Below are 27,105 nucleotides of genomic sequence, written 5' to 3'. Positions count from 1 at the left end.
AATGTCTATGGTTCTAAAACCCATGTGAAGAGGATGAGCCGTAACAGTACAAGCCATCCATGACAAGAGGCCACAGACTCTGTTTTAAATGGGTACCCTCTAATTCTGAGATAAGGAGAAGTTTTTTTAGCCAGAGGGTCGTGGATTTATGGAATTCATTGCTACATACAGCTGTGGAGGCTCGATCATTGAGGGTGTTTAAGGAGGAGATTGATAGATATCTAATTAGTCAGGGTATCAAGGGATATGGGGCAAAAGACAGAAATTGAAACTAGATAGAATAGTTTAGCTCATGGTGGAGTGGCAGAGCAGACTCAATGGGCCGAATGGTCTACTTCTGCTCCTTTGTCCTGTGATCTTGTGTGAGAATAGGATCAATGAGGTGCAATAGTGGAAACGTGCATGGAGCAGGAGGAACTTTGCTTTAGTATTCAGCGGTAAAAAGAACCTCAGTAATAGTGAGGATGACTTACAGCGGACTGAAATGCTTGAATGTATAGACATTGAGATAGGATGTGCTGCAGCTTTTGAAAGGTATTAAGTTAGTTAAGTCACTGGACCAGATGTGATATACTCCGGGCTACTGTGGGAACCTGGGAGTAAATTGCTGAGCCTCTGGCGATGATCTTTGCATCATTAATAAAGATAGAAGTACCAGAGGATTGGAAGGTTGCAAACGTTGTTCCCTTGTTCAAGAAAGTGAGTAGAGATAACCCAGGAAATTATAGACCAGTGGGTCTTACTTCAGTGGTGGGCAAGTTGATGGAGAAGATCCTGAGAACCAGGATTTGATTAGGGATAACACGGGTTTGTCAAGAGTGTAGCGTTAATGTGACTCGGACACCGCAGTATATTAAACACACACGTTTATTCACCAGACTTCCATTTTACAAAACCCACGTTCTGACATCATACGCACTCTGACCTATGAATACTCACATAATACATTACATCCCCCTTCTCAAGTTTTTTTTTACAATACTGTGAATTACCAAAACAATGCCTCTAGGTATGACTTTCTAACATTACAACAGCCATGACATAAACTAATAAAAAATCTTAACTTATACTGTATTCTACATTGTATCTTACAATACTAACAGCAGTATATTTTCTTTTACTAAGATAGACTAATAAACCTTTTATTTCACACCTTGGAACATATAAGATGTGTGATTTTGTCTCAAACTGTGCGAGACTGTAGGTAGATCTAGTCTCTGTATCTAGCTGGAAGTTTGACGTCTCCCAGACCTTGTGCGATAGAACTGTGACTGTGCTTGTCCTTCAGAGTCATTCTCTCAAGTAACCTCTGTGTCTGCATTTCCACCTCGGTCTGTCTGCGCCGAACTTTCACCGTCATTGCATCGTGGGGTTTCGTCACGCCCCTCACTCTTGATGTCGTTTGTTTCCATGTCTGTATCTCACCTGCCTTCAGCAGATGCTTCCTGTTCCTCCTGTAGACTCTTCCATCCGGCGTGTGAACTATGAAGGATCTTGGTTGCTGATGCCTGTTCACAACCACAGCTGGCTGCCAAGTGTCTCCTCTCTGTAGTCTGACATTTTCACCTATATGCAGATCTGGCAACTGTCTTGTATGTCTGTCATAGTAGCTCTTTTGCTTTATTTGCTTGTACTTTAGCTTGTCATGTACTTGAGCATTACTTTCAGGAGTCAGTAGAGTTGTGGATGTTGGCAGCTTGGACTTCAGACGATGTCCCATCAACAGCCACGCAGGAGAGAACTCCACACCCTCAATCGGTGTTTTGCGGTATTCAAGCAGAGCAATATACGGGTCACTGTTGCTGCTTTGTGCCTTCTTGAGCATGTTCTTGACAGTTTGTACAGTTCTCTCTGCTTGTCCATTAGACTGAGTGTGCCCAGGACTGGAATTAACATGTTGAAATTTCCAATTTCTGAGAACCCTCTGAACTCACCACTGGCATATTGTGGACCATTGTCACTGACGATAATATCTGGAATACTGTCTTGCAAATGTCGACTTCATTGCAGTAATGACACCTTGACTGGACGTGTCACTTAACTTGGTGATTTCTGGATATTTTGAATAGTAGTCCACACAAAGCAGATATTCTGCACCATTGTAGCAAAAGAGATCTGTGCCAAGCTTCTCCCATGGTCTTCCTGGTAGTGGGTGGGGAAGCAAAGGCTCTCTTGGATTGCTGTTTTTGTTTTCATTACAAACAGCACACTGAGACACAATGTCCTCTATTTGAGTTGACATACCTGGCCAATAGAGAATGTCCCTTGCTCTTTCTTTACATTTCACTATCCCCAGGTGTGACTCATGAATTCTGTTGAGCATTTCCTGTCTCATTTGATTTGGTACTATGAGTTTTGCCACTTTGAACATTAGTCCTGATGCATAGCTAATTTCCTCTTTAAATGTCCAGTATTTCTGTATTTCTGTTGGAACATCTTTTCTTTCTGTTGGCCATCCATTCATTGTAATGTCTCTTAGCATTTGCATTTCAGGATCTTCTGCAGTCGCTTTCCTGAACATGTTCAACTTCTCCTCAGAGATGGGTAGCTGAGGTGTAACCCAGTTGACCTCCAGCTCTCTTCCTAGCAACTCTTCCTTTTGCTCTGTGAGGTAAGCACGGCTCAAAGCATCAGCGATGTGCAGTTCTCTTCCTGGCTTATAGGTAACTGTGAGAGTGTACCTCTGTAGCCCGAGAAGCATCCTTTGCAGCCTCATTGGAGCTTGATGAAGTGGCTTTTTGAAGATGCTCTCAAGTGGTTTGTGATCACTCTCAACCTGGATTTCTTTGCCATATACATACTGGTGGAACTTCTCACACCCATAAACCATGGCAAGTAATTCCTTCTCGATTTGAGCATATCGGCGTTGACAGTCTGTAAGTGCTCGTGATCCATACGCCACAGGCCTCCCATCCTGCAGTATAACAGCTCCTATTCCTTCCGAACTGGCATCCAGAGACATTGTCACCGGTTTATTGACATCATAGAACTTGAGTGCTGGTGCATTGGTAACCAACTGTTTCAATGTGTCAAAACTTTTCTTTTGTTCGTCTTCCCAATCAATGCCATTCAGTGTTGCTCTCTAGTAGCTTTCGAAGTGGAGCGCTGACCTCCGATAAGTTGGGAATTAACTTGGCAAGATACTGTATCATGCCCATGAACCTCTAAAGTCCTTGCTTGTCTTCAGGTGGTGGTAGCTGTACCACAGCCCTGACCTTTTCATTATCTGGTTTTAGCCCATCAGTGCTGAGTACGTGACTATGTATTTGATCTCTGTAGTTCTGATCCTACATTTACTTTTGTTCAGTTTTAGGTTGTACTCATGTGCTCTCTCCAGAAGCTTCCTCAATCTCTGATCATGCTCCTCAATGGTGTCACCCCATATCAGCAAATCATCAATGATACTGACCACTCCATCCAGGCCTTCAATCATTTGTGCCACTGACCTCTGGAATACCTCTGATGCAGAAGAAATCCCAAAGGGTAGACGCAGGAAACGATATCTCCCTATGGGTGTGTTGAAAGTGCATAATTTGGAACTTTCGTCATCCAGCTTGATCTGCCAGAAACCTTGATTTGCGTCTAATACTGAAAAGTATTTTGCATTAGGCATGCGGGAGACAAACTCTTCAACCGTGAGCAGCAGATAGTGCTCTCTTTTGATGGCTCGGTTGAGATCTTGTGGATCCATACAAATCCTAATCTTTTTCTCTGTGACCACTGTCACCATACTATTCACCCAGTCGGTCGGTTCTATTTCTCTCGTTATGACTCCCATCTGTTCCATTCTGTGTAGCTCTTCCACTACTCGATCCCTGAGAGCTACTGGAACCTTCCTCGGAGCATGCATGACTGGTGCAACAGTTGGATCAATCTGGATATGGTGTTTCCCTGGTAAACATCCTAGTCCAGAAAACAAGTCAGCAAAGTCTTTGAGAAAGTCATTTTCTTTCTCAACACCATAGATTCGCTTCACCAGGCCTAGCTCTGTGCATGTTGCTCTGCCTAGTATTGCCAAAACATGCTGTTGCACAATCTCACACTCTATCTTGTGTTTTTGTCCTTTATACACACAGGTGAGTGTTCCCTTTCCCAATGATGCTGTCTTGTGGCCAAAATATCCAACAAGCTTGCAGGTGGATTTTCCAAGTTTTCCTCTGATGTCCAGTGAGTTGAATGTTTCTGCTGACATTACATTGCACTTCGCCCCAGTGTCAAGCTTAAATGTCACATTCCTCCTGTTTATCATCAGATCTTGAGTCCAATCATCTTCAACATCCATCTCTGCATTGTCAATATTCTTGATGCATACCTCCTGTTCCACTTCAATTGTTCCAATGAACATGTCACTGTTGCACTCACTCTGTTCCACAGCATGCATTTTTCCTGCTTGCTCCTGCGATTTGCACATCTTTGCAAAGTGATTTTTCTTTCTGCATAATTTGCATGTCTTACCAAAGGCTGGACATTTTCTGTACCCATGTTTATAACCACATCTGTTGCAGATAACTTCCTTTTGATTATCCTGTGGAGCTGGCTTTGTCCTGCTCTTGTCAGTTTTCATAGCTTTTATTTTGTATACTTCAGTCTCTTCATTAAGCATTTTAACCTGACTCGACGTGATCTCGCTAGCACGGCACATATCAATCGCTTTTTCCAATGTAAACTCTGCCTCTCTCAACAGCCAGCCTCTCACATGATCATCTCATATGCCGCATACAATCCTGTCGCGTATTAAAGAATCATGTAGTTGTCCGAACTCACAGTTTTTTGCCTCGTTCTTCAAATCTGTTACGTAGGCGTCTATAGTCTCTGTCGGTCCTTGAGCCCTCGTAAAAAATGTGTCGAATGTACGTTAGGTTTTTTCTCGGTTCGCAGTAATCTTGAAACTTTTTCTTCAACACTTCAATTTTATCTCGCTCACCCTCTTGGAAGACAAACGTGTTGCAAACCTTTATTGCCTCTGCTCCTGCCACATGCAGAAACGTAGCACATTGCACCTTCTCCGTCTTGTCATCTACGCCACCAGCGGTGCAAAACCGCTCAAACTGCTGGAGCCATACCTTCCAATTCTCAGCAATATTACCTCATAGGCTTAAACTCGACGGTGGCTGTAACTGTAACATCTTTTTACGTGTCTTCTCTTACTTTCCTTTTCGCTTTCTTCTGACACCATGTAGCATTAATGTGACTCGGACACCGCAGTATTAAACACACACGTTTATTCACCAGACTTCCATTTTACAAAACCCACGTTCCGACGTCATATGCACTCTGACCTACGAATACTCACATAATACATTACAAAGAGCAAGTCATTCCTTACAAACCTGATTGAATTCTTTAAGGACGTAACAAAACACATTGATGAAAGTAGAGCAGTGGATGTAGTATACAGTCGGCCCTCCTTAATCACAGGTTCCGCATGTGCGGATTCAACCAACTGTGGATTGGGAAAACCCGGAAGTTGAGCATTGTTCACCTCGCGTCTTGTTCGTTCGCTACTTGTGTTGTGAGCAAGAGGAAGGAGTTTGTCTCGTAAGGGATTGCTGGCTAGCTATATAAAGCGCTACAGGCTCAAAAACTTAAAGATCAAGGAAGAATCGGGATCGGCTGATGCCGAGGCAGCATCAGTGTTCCCAGAAGAGCTACAATTGCTGCGTCTGTCACTATTCCCTAAACAATACAGTATAACAACTATTTACATAGTATTAGGTATTATCAGTAATCTAAAGATGATTTAAACTATATGGGAGGATGTGCATAGGTTATTGAGCATTCGTGTTTTTTGGTATCCGCCGGGGGGGGGGGGATAAGGATAAGGAGGACCGACTGTATAGATTTCAGTAAGGCATTTGATAAGGTTCCCCATGCAAGGCTCCTTCAGGAATCCAAGAAGACCTTGCTTTGTGGATCCAGAATTGGCTTGCCTACAGAAGGCAAGGGTGGATGTAGATGGCTCGTTTTCTGCATGGAGAACGATGACCAGTGGTGTTCCGCAGGGATCTGTTCTGAGACCCCTTCTCTTTATGATTTTTATAAATGACATGGATGAAGAAGTAAAAGAGTGGGTTAGTAAGTTTGCTGATTACACAAAAGTTGGGGGGGGGGTGTTGTGAATAGTCTGGAGGGTAGTCAGAGGTTACAGCGGGTCATCAATAGGATGTAGAACTGGGCTGAGAAGTGGCAGATGGAGTTCAAACCAGATAAGTGTGTAGTGGTTCATTTCGGTAGGTCAAATTTAAAGACAGAATATAATATTAATGATAAGACTCTTGGCAGTGTAGAGGATCAGCACAATCTTGGGGTCCATATCCATAAAACACTCAAAGCTGTTGTGCAGGTTGACTGTGTTATTAAGAAGGCGTATGGTGTGTTGGCATTCATCAACCGTGGGATTGAGTTCAAGAGCCATGAGGTAATGTTACAGCTATATAAGACCTTAGTTGGACCCCACTTGGAATACTGTGTTCAGTTCTGGTCACCTCACTATAGGAAGGATGTGGAAACCATAGAAAGAGTGCAGAGGAGATTTACAAGGATGTTGCCTGGATTGGAGAGCATGCCTTATGAGAATGGGTTGAGTGAACTTGACCTTGGTGTATAAGCTAAGAGGCATTGATTGAGTGGATAGCCAGAGGCTTTTTCCCCAGGGCTGAAATGGCTAACACATGGGGGCATAGTTTTGAGGTGCTTGGAAGGAGGTACAAGGTAGATGTCAGAGGTAAGATTTTCATACAGAGAGTTGTGGGTGTGTGGAATGCACTGCCAGTGATGGTGGTAGAGGCAGATACCATAGGGTCTTTTAAGAGACTCTTAGATAGCTTAGAAAAATAGAGGGCTATGTGATAGGGAGATTCTAGGCAGTTTCTAGAGTAGGTTACATGGTCGGCACAACATTGTGGGCTTACGGGCCTGCAATGTGCTGTAGATTTCGATGTTCTATCTGCCTGAAGTCAGTACTATAGCTCAGAATTTTAATACTATATAAAATATATTCAGTCTCTCAGGTATTCTGAGAGTCACCACCCTCTGGCTAAAGATATTCCTCCTCATCTATGCTCTGAAGAGGCTGTGCTCTCTGGTCTTGGGCTCTCCCAATATAGATAGATAGATACTTTATTCATCCCCATGGGGAAATTCAACTTTTTTCCAATGTCCCATACACTTGTTGTAGCAAAACTAATTACATACAATACTTAACTCAGTAAAAAATATGATATGCATCTAAATCACTATCTCAAAAAGCATTAATAATAGCTTTTAAAAAGTTCTTAAGTCCTGGCGGTAGAATTGTAAAGCCTAATGGCATTGGGGAGTATTGACCTCTTCATCCTGTCTGAGGAGCATTGCATCGATAGTAACCTGTCGCTGAAACTGAAAATATAGGAAACAAGGTTCACAAAGATCCACGAGGTTAATTCCTGGGATGTCCAGACAGTCTTACGCAGAGAGGTTAGAGAGACTGGGCTTGTACACGCTGGAATTAAGGAGATTGAGAGGGGATCTGATTGCAACATATAATATTATTAAGGGATTGGACAAGATAGAGGCAGGAACTATGTTCCAGATGCTGGGAGAGTCCAGTACCAGAGGGCATGGTTTGAGAATAAGGGGTAGGTCATTTAGGACAGAGTTAAGGAAAAACTTCTACTCCCAGAGAGTTGTGGGGGTGTGGAATGCACTGCCTCGGAAGGCAGTGGAGGCCCAATTCTCTGGATGCTTTCAAGGAGGAGCTAGATAGGTATCTTATGGATAGGGGAATCAAGGGATATGGGGACAAGGCAGGAACCGGGTATTGATCGTAGATGATCAGCCATGATCTCAGAATGGCGGTGCAGGCTCAAAGGGCCGAATGGTCTACTTCTGCACCTATTGTCTATTGAAACCATCCTCTCCACATCCACTCAATCCAAGCCTTTCTATATTCTATAGATTTCAATGATATTCCCCCTCATTCTTCTATACAGGCCCAGAGCCTTCAAACACTTCAATTGTTGGAGGCAAACAGGATTGGGTAAGCCACAAACTTGCAGGACATGGAACAGGCTTGGAAGGTGGAATTAGTCAATTCTAAAATTCCAGAAGAGAAGCACTGGATGGCCCTATAGTAAGCTACTGACACAAAGACCAAGAGCACTATTGCTGAAAGAGAGAAAACAATCATAGCAAAATTTATTTAAAAAGCTACAAAAAGTTTATTTTGAGAGATAGCTTACCAAAGGCATAAGAGCTTTGTAGATGAAGGAGGACATAGAGTGTGACTGAAATAGCTGACAGTCCACTGTAACACAAGCTGTCTTCAGACACTGCTGTTTCTTCTATTCACATACAGGCTCTCTGCTACCACAGTGAAGGAGGCAACTGAATAACCAAAGTTGCGAGAGATCAGGAGGCTTTTTAAAACTCTTTATTCTTAAATATGTCACTGTGATCAAAGGAGAAGATTATTAAAAATAACTTTGTCCAAATTGAGGAGAAAAGTAAAATATTTCTACATGTAGAATGTTTTTTTTGATGTTTTTGATTTGAATCTGTACTTCAGATGGAAGATCTGTTCGCAGTAAAATTAGCTCGCATTTCATTGTGTTTTCCTCTTTTTGATAGTTCCTGCCTACTACACAATGATGTCAGGTTTCACCATTACAACACACATTTTGATCAGATGCTGGGAGCTGTTGCTGGACGCTTCCTCTAAACTCTGTGCTGATGTTACCGTATTAGCTTTACCCCTCAGCTCCCGATCTGAACCACATCTCACTGGTTACCATCAGTCAGGAGGCCAGGATGGAAACAGTCTCATTGACAATTTCTACTTTATGAGGATCCTTCCTCCTGCTCCATCGTGACTAAATAGGGCCTTGCTTCCACTGATGTTCCTTTGTCTTTTTTGTGGGTGGATGGACTGAAGTGAACAGGAGCCACTGTCGCAATTCGTTAGTTACCACAAAGTAGGGGCAAGGAAGTGTCCACCTCTCCGATTTCACCTCTGTTGACTGCTGCCAAACTTGCAGAACATTTACATTTAGACACTCACTGCAGCTGCCTGTAATGGTGTTAGACATTGCAGAATCCTTCGCAATGGGCATCCCTCAACATTTCATCACAATTATTTCCTCTGTTGCAATCTGCATTATTTGATTGAAGTCAAATTTGAGATACTTTCGCCAGAATCTTCGATCCCGTCCATAAACCTTAGCTGGATAGCAGGGACTCTCTGTGGAGGAAAGTGGTCAGGAAAGACTTGATAAAATAGTACATCATGGAGCAGGCACTTCAGCCCACAATGTTGTGCTGGTCCAATTAAATCAAATAGCCAACTAATCTCTTCTGCTCACACAATATGCATATCCTTCCACTCCCCTCACATTCATCTCTTAAATCAATGATCATGGCTGAAAGATTAGAGTTGGGAGCTTAATGCCCAAAGATACACATTGTATTGAAAGGACAGGCAGGAAGACCAAGGGGGTGGTGTTGCTCAGTTTGTAAAAAATCAAATCAAATCATTAGAAAGAGGTGAATCATTGTGGATAGAGCAAAGGAACTGCAGGGGTAAAAAGACCCTGATGGGAGTTGCATGCAAATCCCCAAACAGTAGTGAGGACGTGGGCCACAAATTAAAACAGGAGATAGAAAGTGCATGCCAAACAGGCAATGTTACGTATAGTCATAGGGGACTTCAATATGCAGGTCGATTGGGAAAATCAGGTTAGTGCATGATTAAAGGAGGGGGACTTTCCAGAGTGGCTACAAGATGGCCTTTTGGAGCAGCTCGTGGTTGAGCCCACTACAGGATCAGGTCTGGATTGGGTGTTGTGCGATGAACCAGAATCTGGTCCCTCTGACCATGTGTGTTTCCTCTGGCTGCTTCGGTTTCCTTGCACATTCCAAAGCTACCACTCAAACTGGAGCCCCGACTATTCGCCTGCCGACACAACCGATCTACACTGCTCTACGTACCGTCCTCACACATCTGGAGAAGAAGGACGCTTATGTGAGGATGCTGTTCTTGGACTACAGTTCAGCATTCAACACCATAATTCCCTCCAGGCTTGACAGGAAGCTCAGAGACCTTGGTCTTGACCCTGCCTTGTGCAGCTGGATCCTGGACTTCCTGTCAGATCGCCAGCAGATGGTAAGAGTGGGCTCCCTCACTTCTGCCCCTCAACACAGGTGCCCCTCAGGGCTGTGTACTAAGCCCCCTCCTTTACTCCCTGTCTACCCATGACTGTATCGCCACTCACAGCTCTAATCTGCTAATTAAATTTGCCAAATACACTACATTGATTGGCCTAATCTCAAACAATAACAAGGTGGCCTACAGGGAAGAAGTCATCACCCTGACACAGTGGTGTCAAGAAAACAACCTCTCCCTCAATGTCACAAAAACAAAGGAGCTGGTTGTGGATTACAGGAGGAATGGAGACCGGCTAACCCCTATTGACATCAATGGATCTGTGATCGAGAAGGTAAATGGCATTAAGTTCCTCAGCACCCACTTCACTGAGGATCTAATTTGGTTTATACACACCAGCTGTGTGGTGGAAAAGGCACATCGCCTCTTTCACCCCAGACGGCTGCGGAAGGTATGGGTATAGGTATCGGTATGGGTCCCCAAATCTTAAGAACTTTCTGCAGGGGCACAATTGAGAGCATTCTGACTGGCTGCATCACTGCCTGGTATGGGAACTGTACCTCCCTCAATCGCAGGACTCAGCAGAGAGTGGTGCGGACAGCCCAGTGCATCTGTAGTTGTGAACTTTCCATGATTCAGGACATTTACAAAGACAGGTGTGAAAAAAGGGCCCGTAGGATCATCAGGGACCCAAGTCACCCCAACCACAAACTATTCCAACTATTACCATCTGGGAAATGGTACCACAGCATAAAAGCCAAGACCAACAGGCTCCAGGACAGCTTCTTCCACCAGGCCATCAGACTGATTAATTCACGCTGATACAACTGTATTTCTATGTTACATTGACTGTTCTATTTATTATAAATTACTATGATTGCACATTTAGGTGGAGATGTAAGGTAAAGATTTTTACTCCTCACATATGTGAAGGATGTAAAAATTAAAGTCAATTCAAATCAAGATGTATAGGTTAGGGTTAGCGAGTTGTGGGTATGTTATGTCAACACCCGAAGTGTGGAGACACTTGCAGGCTGCCCCCAGCACAAGCCTTGGACTGTGTTCACTGTTGATGGAAACGACACATTTCACTATGTTTTGAGGAATATGTGACAAATAAAGCTCATCTAATCTTGATAAGAGAGGAATGGAAATCAATTATTTTTACCAATCCCGTGAAATATCCTTGCGATGGCTCTGCCCGAGAACTTCTCGTCGAGGCGAAGAGACAGCAACAGGCGGATGTCAGCACGGATGTGAGTCTCCCAGTCGCTGAACTGAAAGATAAATACACTTAGGCGAAGTCGTTCAACACTTCCATCCTGTGTGAGCCCAAGTCCAGCCCACCTCTCCTTGTGGCACCTATGGAAGGAAACTGCAGTCCAATCTATGTGTGGAGCCAAAAGAAACGGGGGGGAGATCATAATGGATATTTTGCACTCGGGATGCTGACACAGAGACTACGGAAGTGAGGCAAAGCAGCAGTTTAGGGATCATGGTCCCTATACAGATTATACAGGGGGAGGTCTTTGCTTTCTTGAGGCAAATCAGGGTGGACAAATCCTCAGGGAATGACAAGGTGTTCTTTCAGACCCTGTGGGAGGCAAGTGCAAAAATTGCAGGGACCCTAGCAGAGATAATTAAATCATCCTTAGCAACCGGTGAGGATTCGAAGGATTGGAGGACAGCTAATGTTGTTTAAGAAAGGCTCTGAGAATAAACCAGGAAATTATAGGCCAAGAGGCCTGACATTAGTTGTGGGAAAGTTATTGGAAGGTATTCTAAGGGACCAGATATATGAGTATTTAGATACACAGACTGACTAGAGATAGTCAGAATGGCTTTGTGCATAGCAGGTCATGTCTAACCAATCTTATAGCACTTTTCAAGGAAGTTACCAGGAAAATTGATGAAGGCAAGGCAGTGGATATTGTTTGCATGGAGATCAGTAAAGCACTTTAGAAGGTCTAGCAAGGGAGGTTGGTCAAGAAGGTTCAATCACTCACCATTCAAGATGAGGGAGTAAATCGGATTAGATATTGTCTTTGCGGGAGAAGCCAGAGAGTGGTAGTAGATGTTGCCTCTTTTTTACTGGAGGCCTGGAACTAGTGGAGTGCCCCAGGGATTGGTGCTGGGTCCATCTTTGTTTGCCATCTATATCAACAATCTGGATGATAATGTGATTAATTGGATCGGCAAATTTGCAGATGACACCAAGACTGGGGGTGGTAGTGGACTGTGAGGAAGTTTGCAGTGGGATCTGGACCAACTACAAAAATGTGCTGCAAAACAGGACAAGTGTGAGATGCTGCACTCTGGGAGGGCCACCCGGGGTAGTGAGGAATAGAGTTCTGAGGAGTGCAGGAGAACAAAGAAATCTGGGAATATGGGTCCATAATTAATTGAAAATGCTGTCACAGGTAAGAGAGGGTTGTAAAGACAGCTTTTGACACATTGGCCTCCACAGATCAAAGCACTGAGTTCATGGAGCTGGGATGTTATGTTGAAGTTATACAAGACACTGGTGAGGCCTAACTTGGAGTTTTGGTCACCTATCCAGAGGAAAAACGTAAATAAGCTTGAAAGGGTGCAGAGAAAATTTAAAAGGATGTTGCTGGGACTAGAGGACCTGAGTTATAGAGAAAGGTTGAAAAGATAATGACTTTATTCCCTAGAACGTGGAAGACTGAGGGGAGATTATTCAGAGGTTTACAAATTTATGAGGGGTATAGAGATGCGAGTTTGAGGTGTGCTTTCTTTGTTGCTCCAGATTCCAATATAACTTGTGTCCCAAATCTTCCCTGGTGACATCTATAGAGGGAAACAACAGTTGAGATGAAGGGCATTGACCTGAAACATCGACTGTCCATTTTCCTCCATAGATACTGCCTGACCTGCTAGGCTCCTCCAGCAATTTGTTCCAAATTCTTGTTTCTGCAGTTGCTGGTGTCTCCATCCTTAGCCACATCCTCTACTTGCAAATCCTTGGTGTAATATGGTGACTAGAACTGTACACAGTATACCAATGAGATGTTTGGCAACACCCAAAAGCTAGAGTAGGCACTAACCTTCACCCTGTCCAGGTCATTGTCCTCCTCCAGTTCTGGGTAGGCAGCCAGTTGACCCTGGTTGTTTTGGTCAAAGTAATCCTTCAGCAACTGCTTTAACTGTGCGCTCTTCTCCAAGTCAATGGCATCGGCACACATACCGCAGTTCCTAAAGGCCACACTGGAAAACAGAGATGGTGTGACAGACACAAAGAAGAGGAGAGGCCCAGGCATGAACTAGAACACTTCAGTGACCATATACCACCAACAGAGAGAATTCTCTCCAAGCTACAAGCAGATGGGGAACGAGGAGCATGACTAACCACGGCATAAAGTGTCCATTAACTCAACATCTTTAAGGGTGGCGTGGTAGGATAGTGGTTAGCACAACACCTTACAGCAGCAGGGATCTGGATTCAGTTCTCTCTGCTGTCTGTAAAGAGTTTGTATGTTCTCCCCGTGTGACCGTGAGTTTCTAATGGATGCCCCGTGTCCTCCCACATTCCAAGACATACAGTTAGGGTTACGAAGTTGTGGGCGTGCTACAGCAACACGTATGGGCTGCCCCCCAGCACAATACTCGACTGTGTTGGTCATTGACGGATTTTACTCTATATTTCAATGTACACGTGACAAATAAAGCTAACCTTTATATTTTCACTTCACTGAATGTCAGTTTCTACCGCCATCCTCGAGAACCCTCAGGCAAGTGGGGAGTGAGGAGCATGACTCGCCACAGTCCGTTAACTCATCCTCATTGTTATAACAGACCGAGTGGCACACTGCCGCAGCGGACAGCTCCAGAGACCCAGGACTGATCCTGTCGAGAGTTTGTACACTCACCCTGTGACTTGTGGGCTTTCTCCTGATGCTCTGATTTCTTCCCACATCCCAAAGACGTGCAGGTTGGTAGGGTAGTTGGCCAATGGAAATTTCACCCCACCTCCCCCCTGCATGTAGGTGAGTGGTAGTATCTGGGGGTGGGGAATTGACAGTAATAGGGGTCTGGTGTAAATGGAGGCTTGATGGTCAGCATAAACTCAATGGACTGGAAGGCTTGTTACAGCGCTGTGCAACTTCATGACAGCCCCTCCACTTCCTTAATGACCTCAAACAAAAACAGAATATTTCACCTTTCAAGATTCCAGATTGCTTAATGTCATTTCCAGTACACAAGTGTAAAGGAGAATGAAATAATTGTTACTCTGGATCTGATGCAGGAGGAAAAAACACAATGAGATAAAGAACACAATAATAAAAAGCACAATAAATATAAATACATAAGATAGCATATATATATAGAAAGAAAGATTGATTGTATGCCCATAAAGTGACACTAGGCACAGGAGTGTCTGTACATAAGGTGACTGACTGGAAATGATAAAGTCGTGGTGGTTGGGGGTGTGGAGGGGTGGGTTAGTGGGTGGAGGTGTTGATCAGCATTACTGCTTGGGGAAAGTAACTGTTTATATCCATGAACAGGGTGGGTGGGATCCTTCATGATGTTCCTGGCCCATTCCAGAACCTTTCTGTATATTTGTCCTTGACTCCGGGCAGGCTAGTGCTGATGACGTTTTGACTGCCTGTTGTGGAAGCCTTCCTGTCCGCCACAGTGCAGTTTACATACCATGCAGTGATGCAGCTTGCTAGGATGCTGCTGTGGCCCATCCGCTTCAAGGTTTGATGTGCTGTGCATTCAAAGATGCTCTTCTGCACACCACTGCTGTAACTCGTGGTTATTTGAGTTACTGTTGCCTTCCTGTCAGCTTGATCCCGTCTGGCCATTCTCCTCTCACCTCTGTTGTTAAAAAGGCATTTTTGCCCACAGAACTGCTGTTCACTGGATGCTTTTTGCTTTTGGCACCATTCACTGTAAACTCTAGAGACTGTTGTGCATGAAAATCCCAGGAGATCAGCAGTTTCTGAGATACTGGCACCAACAATCACTCCATGGTCAAAGTCACTTAGATCCCATTTCCTCCCCATTCTGATGTTTGGTCTGGAAAATTGGACCTCTTGACCATGTCTGCTTGCCTTTATGCATTGAACTGCTGCCACCTGACTGGCTAATTTGATACTTGCATTAACGAGCAGATGTATCAGGTGCATCTAATAAAGTGGTCACTAATTGTATGTGCTCTAAGTTTAATGTTCTGCTCCAGCAATGTGCTGTTCTATGCCAACTTCAACAGAGAAAGTCATACAGTTGCACTGACACCCATTCATCACACTAACCCCACAGAAAGCTACATTTATCTCTGCAGCCTCTCACTCGCAGCCAGCACTCACCCAGCATCCCTCTCAGAGGAGCTGTCAAGTCACTTTTATTGTCATTTCGACCATAACTGCTGGTACAGTTCATAGTACATGACACAGTACAAAAACTAGACTGAACTACGCAAAAAACAACAGAGAAAAAAAACAGCTACACTAGACTACAGACTTACCCAGGACTGCATAAAGTGCACAGAACAGTGCAGGCATTACAATAAATAATAAACAGGACAATAGGGCAGTAGGTGTCAGTCCAGGCTCTGGGTATTGAGGAGTCTGATAGCTTGGGGGAAGAAACTGTTGTTACATAGTCTGGTCGTGAGAGCCCGAATGCTTTGGAGCCTTTTCCCAGACAGCAGGAGGGAGAAGAGATTGTATGAGGGGTACGTGGGGTCCTTCATAATGCTGTTTGCTTTGCGGATGCAGCGTATGGTGTAAATGTACCACCCTCACCTGTGGAAAGACTTGAAGGAAGCCTTGAGGCAGAGCAGGGCAGACTTCTCGTGGGACAGAACCCGCTGGTGCAGGAATTCACAGATCCCATCCAGTTCCTGGTGGTTGAGATCTCCGTAGGACCGGAAGTGGAAGGCAAGGTCGCTGAACTCCACCAGTACTCCGCTCTTCCCAGTGCCCGGAATTCCTAGAAAAAAAGTCAGGGCAGGAGGAATAGCAGATGCCCGAGTGAACAAAAGGTGACCCCAAGATGGGGCAGTTCCTGAGATTTTGCCAAAGGGGAAAAGGCTTTACCGTAAGGAAGCCCAGAATCAGGGTGCCTGACTGAATTTGATGGATCTCCTGGAGAAACACGTGACTGACAGCTCAAAGAGACGACAACTGGGACCAATTCCTGGAAAAGATGATTTACACTCTGATGATGAGTGTTTAGCCTACACCCACTGGAAGAATGACTAGAAATCTCTGATAGGTGTAAGACAATGAAGGGTGAAACTAGAGAAAAGTATGTTTTCCCTGGAGTTGGGAAAAGATTAAAAAGGGACCCAAGGGGCAGCTTCTTCACACATACGGTGGTGCTCATATGGATATATATATATATAAAACATATCTTATAATGTAATTTAGCGGTTAGCGTAATGTATTACACTGCCAGCAACCCGTGTCTGTGACTGTCTCTGTGTCCCAAGTGGGAGGATGTACCACAGTAAAAGGACTTTGTGGCGTCTGCTGGAAATAAATTGTAAGGACAAACAATAGGTTAGTGGTTGTAGAATGAATCACAAGGAAAGGTCAGAAGTCCACAGAGAGAACATACTGAGTTATTTCACAGCCTGAGATATGGATATTATGGAAAGTAATCTCAGAGATATGACAAATAGACACTGGCTGAACCCAACTGAGCCTCCTGGGTATTCACCTTGCCTGCAATCAGTCATCCACTGTAGTTGCCTCAGTTCCCGTTTGACTGTGAGCAGCTCCCATCCCATTGAATCCGCCAGCTCCACCACATCAAACTCTATAGAACTGGAGTGGGAATGATCGATGCCGGACAATTGGGCTTTGGCAAGGGCCGCGGCCACAGCAGGACACCTTCAAAGAAAGATGTGAATTGTCACCTGGGCCATCAAACCATCAATGTTATTTCACAAGCAACAAATAAAAGATTAATTTCTCATGGGACAAAAGAACATAAAATAGACAAATTACCTTAAAATACATAAGCTCATCTTGTGGACCAACCTAATATTTTCCACGACTATTTAAAAACTAACAGAATTATGGTTTACAATTCACAATGCCCAGCTCTGCAGGTCTTTCCCATCACCTCCTAACAGAGCAGGGACAACGTCATAAACACATGAGATTCTGCAAATGCTAGAAGGCCAAGAGTAGCACACACAACATTTTGGAGAAACTCATTAGATGAGGGAGCACCTACGAAGAGGAATAAATAGTCTACATTTCAGGCTGGGACCCCGATGAAGGGACAATGCCTACCTTCTCGCCACGGCTCTGAGCTGTAAGGGTCCATTGTAACAGGTGAGGCGACAGTGTGAATAGGTTGGGTAGATCAATTCCAGCCAGCGTTGGGGGTGAAGTTCCAAGTAGCAGAGCAAAGTCTCAATCCCTGCAAGAACAGAGTGCACAGGAGTCACCACAGCACTGAAAAACAACCGCACATTCCACCAAACACCACCCTCCCTGGCCACACACACAAGATGCTGGAGGAACCCAGCATCTATGCAAATAAATAGCCAAGGTTTTGCGTGGAGGAGACCCTTCTTCAGGGCTGAGAAGAAAGGGGGAAGATGCCCGAATTAAAAGGTGGAGGGAAGGGAAGGAGGCTAGCTGGAAGGTGATGGGTGAAACCAGGTTGGTGGGAAAAATCAAGGGCTGGAGAAGAAGGAATCTGATAGGAGAGGAGAGTGGATCATAGGAGAAAAGGAAGGAGAAGGGATCCCGGGGGAAATAACAGACATGAGAAGAAGTAAAAGGTCAGAGTGAGTAATAGAGGAAGGTGAGAGGGAGTTAAATTTGTTTACTGGAAGGAGAAATGAGTATTCATGCCATCAGGTGGAAGGCTACCAGGACAGACTGTAAGGTGCTGCTCTTCTGCTTTGACAGACACTTCATCCTGGCACATGAGCAGGCCACGGATCAACTCTTTGGAACAGGAATGGGAATTGGAATTAAAATTACACTCTCCTTCATGGGTAAATCTCACAGCAGGAGTACATCAGAAAACAGATTGTAATCAGGTCGGTTTTCTTTAGTTCACATTTATATTGAATATAAGTTGTTTAAATGCAGAAATTTGACCCCAGGAAACTGATGTGGAATAATTAATGAACATTCTGTTTTAAAAGGCCAACTTCATTTGTCACAGGTACATAAAAACATAGAGCAAAATGCATTGTTTGTGTAAATAACAATCCATGGATGTGCTGGGGCAACCTGCAAATGTCACCATGCTGTGACCAGTGTTGTGCTACAGGGATCAGTGCTGGGACCTCTGAGGCTGTGTCTCTGGTCTTACCTTCTCCCATCACAGGAAACATCCTCTCCACATCCACTCTCAAGGCCTTTTACCATTCGATAGGTTTCAATGAGGTCACCCACACCTCATTCTTCTGAATACAGGCCCAGAGTCATCAGACACCCTTCATATGACAAGCCAATCAATACTGTAGTAGATACATTTTCATGAACCTCCTTTGAACCCTCTTCATCCTCTGTAATTCTTGTTACTCCACTGTAATACTGATACATCTGACTTTAGTTTCTCCTTCTCAAATTTCAGGGTGAATTCAATCATATTATGATCACTTTCCCCCAAGGGTTCTTTTACCGTGGGCTGTCTAATCAATTCTGGCTCAGTATAGAACACCCAAGCTGATCCTTGAGTGGCTCTAAAAAGCAATCCTGTGGGCATTCTAGAAAATTCCCCTCCTGGAATCCAGCACCAACCTGATTTTCCCTATCTACCTGCATCTTGAGATCCCCATGACATCCCCATTGCAACATGGCCCTTTTGACATGCATTTTCTATCTCCCATTGTAATTCATAGGCCACATCCTTACTACTGTTTGGGGGTCTATATACAACTCCCATAAGGGTCTTTTTATCCTTACAGTTCCTTAGCCCTATCCACAATGATTTAATTCTTCCCAAACCTATGTCACCTCCTTAAAATGATTTGATTTCATTTTTTTACCAACAGAGCAATGTCGTCTCCTCTGCCTTCCTATCTGTCATTCAGATGCAACATACATCTTTGGATGTTAAGGTCTCAGCTATAATCTTTCAGCCATGATTCAGTAATGCTTATAACATCATACCTGCTAACCTTCAACTGTACTGCAAGTTCACTTACCTTATTCTGTGCATTCAAACACAACACTTTCAGTCCTGTATTCACCCTTTACGATTTTGTCTGCCTTTTACTTGCAACTTTTGCCCTATCAGCAGCCTCTCCTCACTACACATTGCCTTTGTTTGTAAACCATCTTCAGCACTATAGTCCGCCTTTCCTACGATACTTATTGCATTGAAATATATTAATGACTTGGACACAAATACAGTCATTTAATTATTAAGTCTGTAAATGATATGAAAATTGTTGAAAGCCAGATGTAATTCCTAAATATTAAGTCCAGCTGCTTACCTTCTTCCCGGATATCCAACATTTCCACTGTTTTCTGAATCGGCAGTGCTCTCTCGTGCTTGGGGCAGATCCTTGGAAGAGTCCTGTCATTTTCTTTGAAAGGCTGACTTTCCTCGGGGAACACCTCATCAGATGGGTCAGGGATGTCCATCATCTCATCGTCTGCAATTTCCCCACACTGTTGGGAGAAAATATGGGCACAGTCTCTTTCCCAGGGTACCAGAGTCTAAAATTAGAGGACTTAAGTTTGAGGTTAAAGGGGTAAAGATTAAAAGGGGACTTGAGGGGCAGGTTTTGCACATGCAAGGTGATGGGTACATGAAACAAGCTGCCATTGGCCACCACGGACATGATGGGCCAAATGGCTTGTATCCATGCTGTATGACTCCATGACTGCTGTGTTTGAGTCACACACTGACCAGATTCGGGAATGTTGGTAGATTATCACTGATGAATAAAGATTTAAAGATTAAAGATTAGCTTTATTTGTCACACATACATCAAAACATAGTGTGAAATGCATGGTTTGCATTAACAACCAACACAGTCCTGACGACTGTGCTGGGAGACAGCCCATGAGTGTCGTCATGTTTCCAGCGACAACACAGAATGCCCACAACATTAACCCATACATCCTTGAAATGTGAGAAGAAAACCGGAACATCCGGAGAAAACGAAAACGATCATAGGGAGAATGTACAACTTCTTTACAGGCAGCGGTGAGAATTGAACACTGATTAGTGGTCGCTGGCACTGTAAAGAGTTGGGCTAACTGCTACGCTACCATACTGCCTTTTTGTTTTTGCAATGCTAACTTTTCGTTTCGGATTTATTTAATTATGGGAATTTGTTTTCCAGCCTTGGTGGAGGGATTTGAATTCAGTCTCAGATAAGTAACTAGTCTTTAGTTACTAATCCAGTAATTTAAACATAATTCAAATATTTTACCATTAAACTAATCTGATCGTGTTTCATGATCGTATAGACCAATATCACATTTAGAGCTGTAAATGATATAAAAAACTCGGCGGGTATAAACCAGAAAATTAAGGATTGTTCCTTCACAGGGCCACTAAGATCAGCAGCAAACTCTTATCATTCTCAAAGGTCAATGTAAATTTATTATCAAAGTATGCATCTATACACACCCTATAAAAAATATTGCACGTGAACAAAGCCAAATCTTTGGGTATATTTCAAGCCGAAGTTGATAGGATCTTGGTTAGTAAAGGCCTCAAAGGTTATGGGGAGAAACCAGGAGAATGGGGTTGAGAGTGATAATAAATCAGCCCTGATTGAATGGTGAAGCTTACTCATTTGAGCTCAATGACCTAATTCTGTTCCTATGTCATATGGTCTCGCATGTGTAGCGGGATTTTGTTTCAAATTTTATATAAAAATGAACATGTAAGCTGAACTAAATTTTAAAAATAAACATAAATATATTAAGACGTACAAAAAAGCTGGATGAACTCAGCAGGTCGGGCAGCATCCGTTGACTGCTTCTTTCAATGGATGCTGCCCGACCTGCTGGGTTCATCCAGCTTTTTTGTACGTCTTGATTTGACCACAGCATCTGCAGTGTACTTTGTGTTAACATAAATATATTAATCAGAAAGATTTATTTATGATCGAAAATCAAAGGAAAATGCTTCCTACTAGCTTGTTTGACTTACGCTGTTGATATCCTGCAGTTTCTGGTGGATGTCACGGCACTTGCAGGGAGGGAATACTTTCTGGACCAGTTTTTTGACAATGTAATAATCCACGGTGTCAGCATAGATATGCCGTCTGAGCTCATTCATATCCCCGCCCTGTGCACAAGGTAATGAACAGTGTGATTCCATTGTTGAAATATTAAAACAAAAATTTAAAGGCCTAGATAGAGTGGATGTGGGGAGGATGTTACCAATAGTGGTGGAGTTTAGAACCGCAGTTCACAGCCTCATTATACATTCGTTTAGAACAGAGATGAGGAGGAATTGCTTTAGCCAGAGAGCAGTGAATCTGTGCAATTCATTTCCACAAATGACTGTTGTTGCCAAGTCACTGGGTATATTTAAGGCAGAGGTTGATAGATTCTTGTCAGAGAAAGCAGGAGAATGAGATTGAGAGGGGTGATAACCAGCCATGATTGCACGGCAGAGGCGGCTCAGTGGGCCAAATGCTTCTATGTCATGTGGTTGACAGTTCAGTGGTGAAAATGCACATGTGAACAAAAATAAAACTAAATCCTTCATAACTTTTCCACAGCACCACACACATTTTACTGACTTTACTGGACAATTCTGCTGCCTTTTTTTTAACCATGGTCACCAGTAGAGTTACCATCTTCTCCACCAGTCAACAGCAGTCTGGTTTCTCGTCCAACTGGAAGACATTTCATTGAGTCAAACAGCCCAGAAATAGTCCATTCGGCCCTATTCACCCCTGCTGACCAGTGAGCACCCTTCTATACATATCCCAATCACCAAACATGTGGTCCATTTCCCTCTGTGCTTCTATGTTGAGTGATTTAGGGCTTTTCCCTTTGAAGTGAAGGCAGATGAGAGATGACTTGATAGAGGTGTACAAGATGATAAGAAGCATAGACAGAGTGGAAAGCCAGAGACATTTCCCCAGGACGGCAATGACAAATAAAAGAGGGCATAATTTTAAGGTGACTGGAGGAGAGTATTGGGAGAATGTCAGAGGTATACATAGAGATTGGTGGGTACATAGAACACAGTAGTAGTGGCATTGCAGACATTTAAAAGACTTAGTTAAGCTCATGATGAAAGAAAAATGGAGGACTATGAGGGAGGGAAGGAAATTACTTAGAGGCCTCACACTCCAGCTCACTCCCATTACCGGCTTTGCTGTTTAGAAAAATAGAGGTCTATGACAGAGGGAAGAAACACATTTTTAAATTAAGGATCGGTAGGGGTTAGGTGTGGTGGTAGAAGCAGATATATTAGGGACATTTAAGCGACTCTTAGATAGGCACATGGGTGAAAGGAAAAATGGAGGGCTATGTGGAAAGAAGGATTAGATTGAACAGAGTAGGTTTAAAGGTTGGCACAACATTGTGGGCCGAAGGGCCTGTGCTGTGGTGTACTGTTCTATAATAAACTAGATTTTGATATTCCAGGGAGGATGCTGAACAAGTCAGAGAGTTCAGAGTTTTTGGTATTGAGAGTCAGTTCCCCACCTCTGGCTCAAGGAAAAGGTGGCAATGGGCTGGTTTTCCATCTCTCCCAGCCCGGCCGATCTCCTGCACGTAGCTCTCAAAGCTCTTTGGCATATTGTAGTGAATGATCCCTCGGACATCGGACTTATCCAAGCCCATGCCAAATGCCACTGTCGCCACGACAATCCGTAGCTGCCCGCTCATGAAGTTGTTCTGGATTCTCCTTCGTTCACTTGCAGACATTCCAGCGTGATAGCAATCGACAATCCACTTTAAAGGCTGTCTCACCTTCCTCCTGGCTTAGTAGTTTTACAAAAAGAAAGATTAAACAAGGAAATCTCTGCATTTATAACCTTCATTGAAAAAAAGAGGAATGTGTACCACCATGTAATGCCATTATAATGCAATTAATATCTAAAAAACAGAAACACAAAGCCGAAGTTCTTTGAACCTGTTCTGCCATAAGATATGATACAACAACATAATACAGTACAGACACTTTGGTCCAAGATGTTGTGCCGACCCTTTATCCTACTCCAGATCAATCTAACCTTTCCCTTCCACACAGGCACGTGGATGAAGGAAAAATTGGAGCCTATTTCAGAGACTCTTAAATGTCCCAAATGTATCTGTCTCTACCACCACTCTTGGCAGCGAATTCCATGCACTCACCATTCTGTGTAAAAAAACCTGCCTCTGACATCTCCCCTATACCTCCCTCCTATCACCTTAAAATGATTCCCCCTTGTATTAGCCATTTCTGCCCTGGTGAAAAGTCTCTGGCTATCTACTCAATCTGTCTCTTATCATCTTATACACCTCTATCAAGTCACCTCTCATCCTCTTTCACTCCAAAGAGAAAAGCTCTTGCTCGCTCAACCTATCCTCACAGACATGTTTTCTAATCCAGACAGCATCCTGGTAAATCTCCTCTGGACCCTCTATAAAGCTTTCATGTGCTTCCAAAATGAGGGACCCTGACTGAACACTATACTCCGAAGAGTGGTCTAACCAGAGTTAAACTCAATCACAGACTAATTAAGACTAACCCATTTAACCATCCACTCAACTACCGCTGCAACTCCCCTCACACTTTGAGAATTCTGCCTTGAGGTTTAACCTTCCAAACTGTATCACTTCACACTTTTTCAGTTGCAGGCTTTGCAGAGGCTCAGGACCATCTTCCAGGCAATGTATCCTACAGCTGAAGCAGCCGGGAGGCCAGAATGCTTTCCTCACAAAACTCTGATCGGTCTCAACCTACTGGATGCAGAAAGGGTGCTTCCTCTGGCTGGCAGGGTGGGCGATACAGGATAAAGCATTTATGACCCAGAAGAACCTGTGGCACTGTCCACCAACTGGCCTGTACTATGCCGCACTGTTCTATGCAAAGTTCACTCTGCATCTGGAACTGGTTTACGTAGGAATTAACAACTGAGGCTTGCTATTAAAAGATAAAAATTAGCTTTATTTGTCACATGCACATCAAAACTCTACAACTCATCTCAGTATTATTAATTTATTATTATTACTTTTTATTTGTAGTTTGTCTTTTTGCAGTTTTTTTGTCAATCTTTGTTTATGTCCAATGTTTCATACATTCTATTATATTTCTTTTTTTTCCCTGTAAATGCTTGCAAGAAAATTAATCAGTGTCGTATATGGTGACATATACAGTACATACTTTGATAATAAATTTACTTTGACCTTTGAAACATACAATGAAATCCATCGTTTGTGTCAATGACCAACACAGTCCAACGATGTGCCGTCTGCTCCATAGTTCGATAAGGTGTTCGCTGAATTTCAATACCAACTTACCTGCGCTATTAGCACCCCAAAATTGATTGATCTTTGAATTAAGAGATACCAGACCATAGTATCTACCCAGTTTTCTCTCTCCTTCCTTTCAGCGTCCATTTATTACCTTACAGTCCATGAACTCAATACTGTAGCAGGATTCCAACATCTGAGTAGTGCTCATTGCTCATTCTACTGGTTTACTGCAAAATGAGTACAAAGCCCATTCAGCTAATCACATTCTCCTTTCCCTTTAGAGCAGCAACTGCCCCAACATGTATTCCAACTACATCGGGAATGAAAGGGTTAACAACATATGAGAAGCATTTGGGAGCTTTAGGCCTGTACTTACTGAAATTTAGAAGAATGCAAAGGGATTTCATTGAAACCTACCAAATACTGAAAGGACTAGATAAGGTGGATGTGGAGCGGATGTTTCCCATGGTGGGAGTGTCCAGAACTAGAGGGCATAGCCTCAGAATACAAGGACATCCCTGTAGAACAGAGATGAGGTGGAATTTCTTTAACCAGAATGATGAATCAGTGGAAGGCCAAGTCGTGGCATATACTTAAAGTGAAGGTTGATAGGTTCTTGATTAGCAATGGCACCAAAGGTTACAGAGAGAAGGCAGGAGAATGGGGTTGAGAGGGATAATAAATCAGCCATGATGGAATGCCAGGGTAGACTCAATGGATCAAATGGCCTAATGTACTCCTATGTTTTATGGTCTTATTTTTGAATGGTCCACGAACCTATGAACACTACCTCACTCTTTTTGCTCTCTCCCTTGCACTACTTATTAAACTGGATTCTGATTCTTTCCTCAGTATCTCCTGCTCCAGGGGTTTGATGGACTTACCCATTGCTTTCTTCCTTTCTGCTATGAGTTCTTCAGGCATCCTACCCTTCTTATTCAGTTCTGATGATGGCTCCTTCAGAGTTACTCCCTGAAGGCAGGTCCGAAGCAGAGCAGCAATGCGAGACGTCTCCTCCCGCCGAGTACAGTAGACAATAATGGAGTCCAAGGAGGCAAACCGTTCACCTCGGATCAAAGTCACCAGGGCCTAGGGAAGGAATCAAGTATTTACTGAAAGCTAGCGCATCAACAGACAACACAGCACAGGAGTAGCAGTGGACCAGATACCTGCTCTAGACCAATCCACATGTGATCTAACTCCTTAAATCTACGGCCCTGGAAATGTCATAACTTTAGTTAATATAGTCAAATTTAATATTTCCGGAACATCAGAGATGTCCTCCTCTGTCAAAGGGCAGAGTTTCTATTCCTCCACCACTGATGCTGCCCTCACCCGCATCTCTGTTATTTCCCAGACATCCACCCTCACCCAATCTTCCTGCTGCCTTAACAGGGATAGAGTTTCTCTTGTCCTTACCTACCACCCCATGAGCCTCCGCACCCAGCAGACCCTCTGCGACTTCCACCATCAGCATTGAGATCCTACCCCCAAACACATCTTTACCACCCCTCCCTTCCTACTTCATCCCCCTTCAGAAGTGGTGGATACGGCCCAGTCCATCACAGGCAAAGCCCTCACCAGCATTCAGCACAGTTACATGGAGCGCTGCTGCATGAAAGCAGCGTCCATCATCAAAGATCCCCACCGTCCAGCTTCGTAAGCTTGTTTAATTTCCCTGAGTGCTTATCTAACTTCTACCACTGTAACTCCTGATCTTATTTAACTTGGCTTCTAACACTGAATGCCATCTCGACTACAATGTACCTCCTCCAACATCCTTTTAAACAGTCCACTCAAAGTGCCCACACCAAATAGAGGGCATTAATATGCTTTTGAATTTGCTTTATGGAGACCTACACGGAGAAATAAATCAATTTTATACCCGGCCAACAAATTAGACTGTCAGTATCAGTGCACTAGGGATGCAGAATCAAAAAGGGGAGCAAATACAACACTCAAAGTGTTTTATCTCATTGCATGGAGTATAAGCAAGTAGATGATCTTGCTGCACTATTACAGATTGCCAGGTAAGATGTTGTGGCCATCACTGAATCATGGATGAAGGATGGTTGTAGTTGGGAGCTGAATGTCTAAGGTTACATGTTGTATCGGAGGGATAGGAAGGTAGGCAGAGGAGGTGGCATGGCTCTGCTGGTAAAGAATGGACTCAAATCAGTAGAAAGATATGACATAAAATCAGAAGATATTGAATCCTTGTAGGCTGAGTTAAGAAACTGCAAGGGTAAAAGGACCCTGATGACCTCCCAACAGTAGCTGGGTTGTCGACCACAGATTACACCAGGGTATAGAAAAGGTGTGTCAAAAAGACAATGTTATGATAGTCATGAGAGATTTCAACATGCACAGTGATTGGGAAAATCAGGTTGATCTCAAGACAGTGAGTTTGTTGAATGCCTACGAGATGGCTTTTTAGAGCTGTTTGTCGTTGAACCTACAAGGGAATCATCTATACTGGACTGGGTGTTATGTAATGAACCAGAAGTGATTAGGAAGCTTAAAGTTAAAGAACCCTAGGAGACAGACAGTGATCACAGTATGATTGAGTTCAACTTGAAA

The 27,105-nt window shown here is 43.5% G+C and overlaps 1 protein-coding gene across 2 annotated transcripts in view; it reads right to left on the bottom strand.

Annotated features, from left to right (window-relative positions):
* Positions 1–8,174: 8,174 nt before the first annotated feature.
* The window catches only part of recql4 (RecQ helicase-like 4), a 102,290-nt gene continuing 83,359 nt past the window's right edge, over positions 8,175–27,105 (bottom strand). For both annotated transcript variants that reach the window (XM_073055083.1, XM_073055084.1), the window contains 10 exons: positions 25,410–25,614; positions 22,771–23,048; positions 21,257–21,394; positions 19,581–19,758; positions 17,413–17,542; positions 16,832–17,004; positions 15,913–16,099; positions 13,207–13,366; positions 11,307–11,415; positions 8,175–9,217 (listed from right to left, as the gene is read on the bottom strand). In XM_073055083.1, the coding sequence (XP_072911184.1) occupies positions 9,093–9,217; positions 11,307–11,415; positions 13,207–13,366; positions 15,913–16,099; positions 16,832–17,004; positions 17,413–17,542; positions 19,581–19,758; positions 21,257–21,394; positions 22,771–23,048; positions 25,410–25,614 (1,683 nt within the window). In that variant the 3' untranslated portion in view covers positions 8,175–9,092. The remainder of the gene's footprint in view (positions 9,218–11,306; positions 11,416–13,206; positions 13,367–15,912; positions 16,100–16,831; positions 17,005–17,412; positions 17,543–19,580; positions 19,759–21,256; positions 21,395–22,770; positions 23,049–25,409; positions 25,615–27,105) is intronic.

Source organism: Hemitrygon akajei, chromosome 8 (assembly GCF_048418815.1).
Source record: "Hemitrygon akajei chromosome 8, sHemAka1.3, whole genome shotgun sequence".
NCBI classification, from domain to species: Eukaryota; Metazoa; Chordata; class Chondrichthyes; order Myliobatiformes; family Dasyatidae; genus Hemitrygon; species Hemitrygon akajei.
Note: the sequence above shows the minus strand (reverse complement) of the source record. Positions and strands in the feature narration are given on the sequence as shown.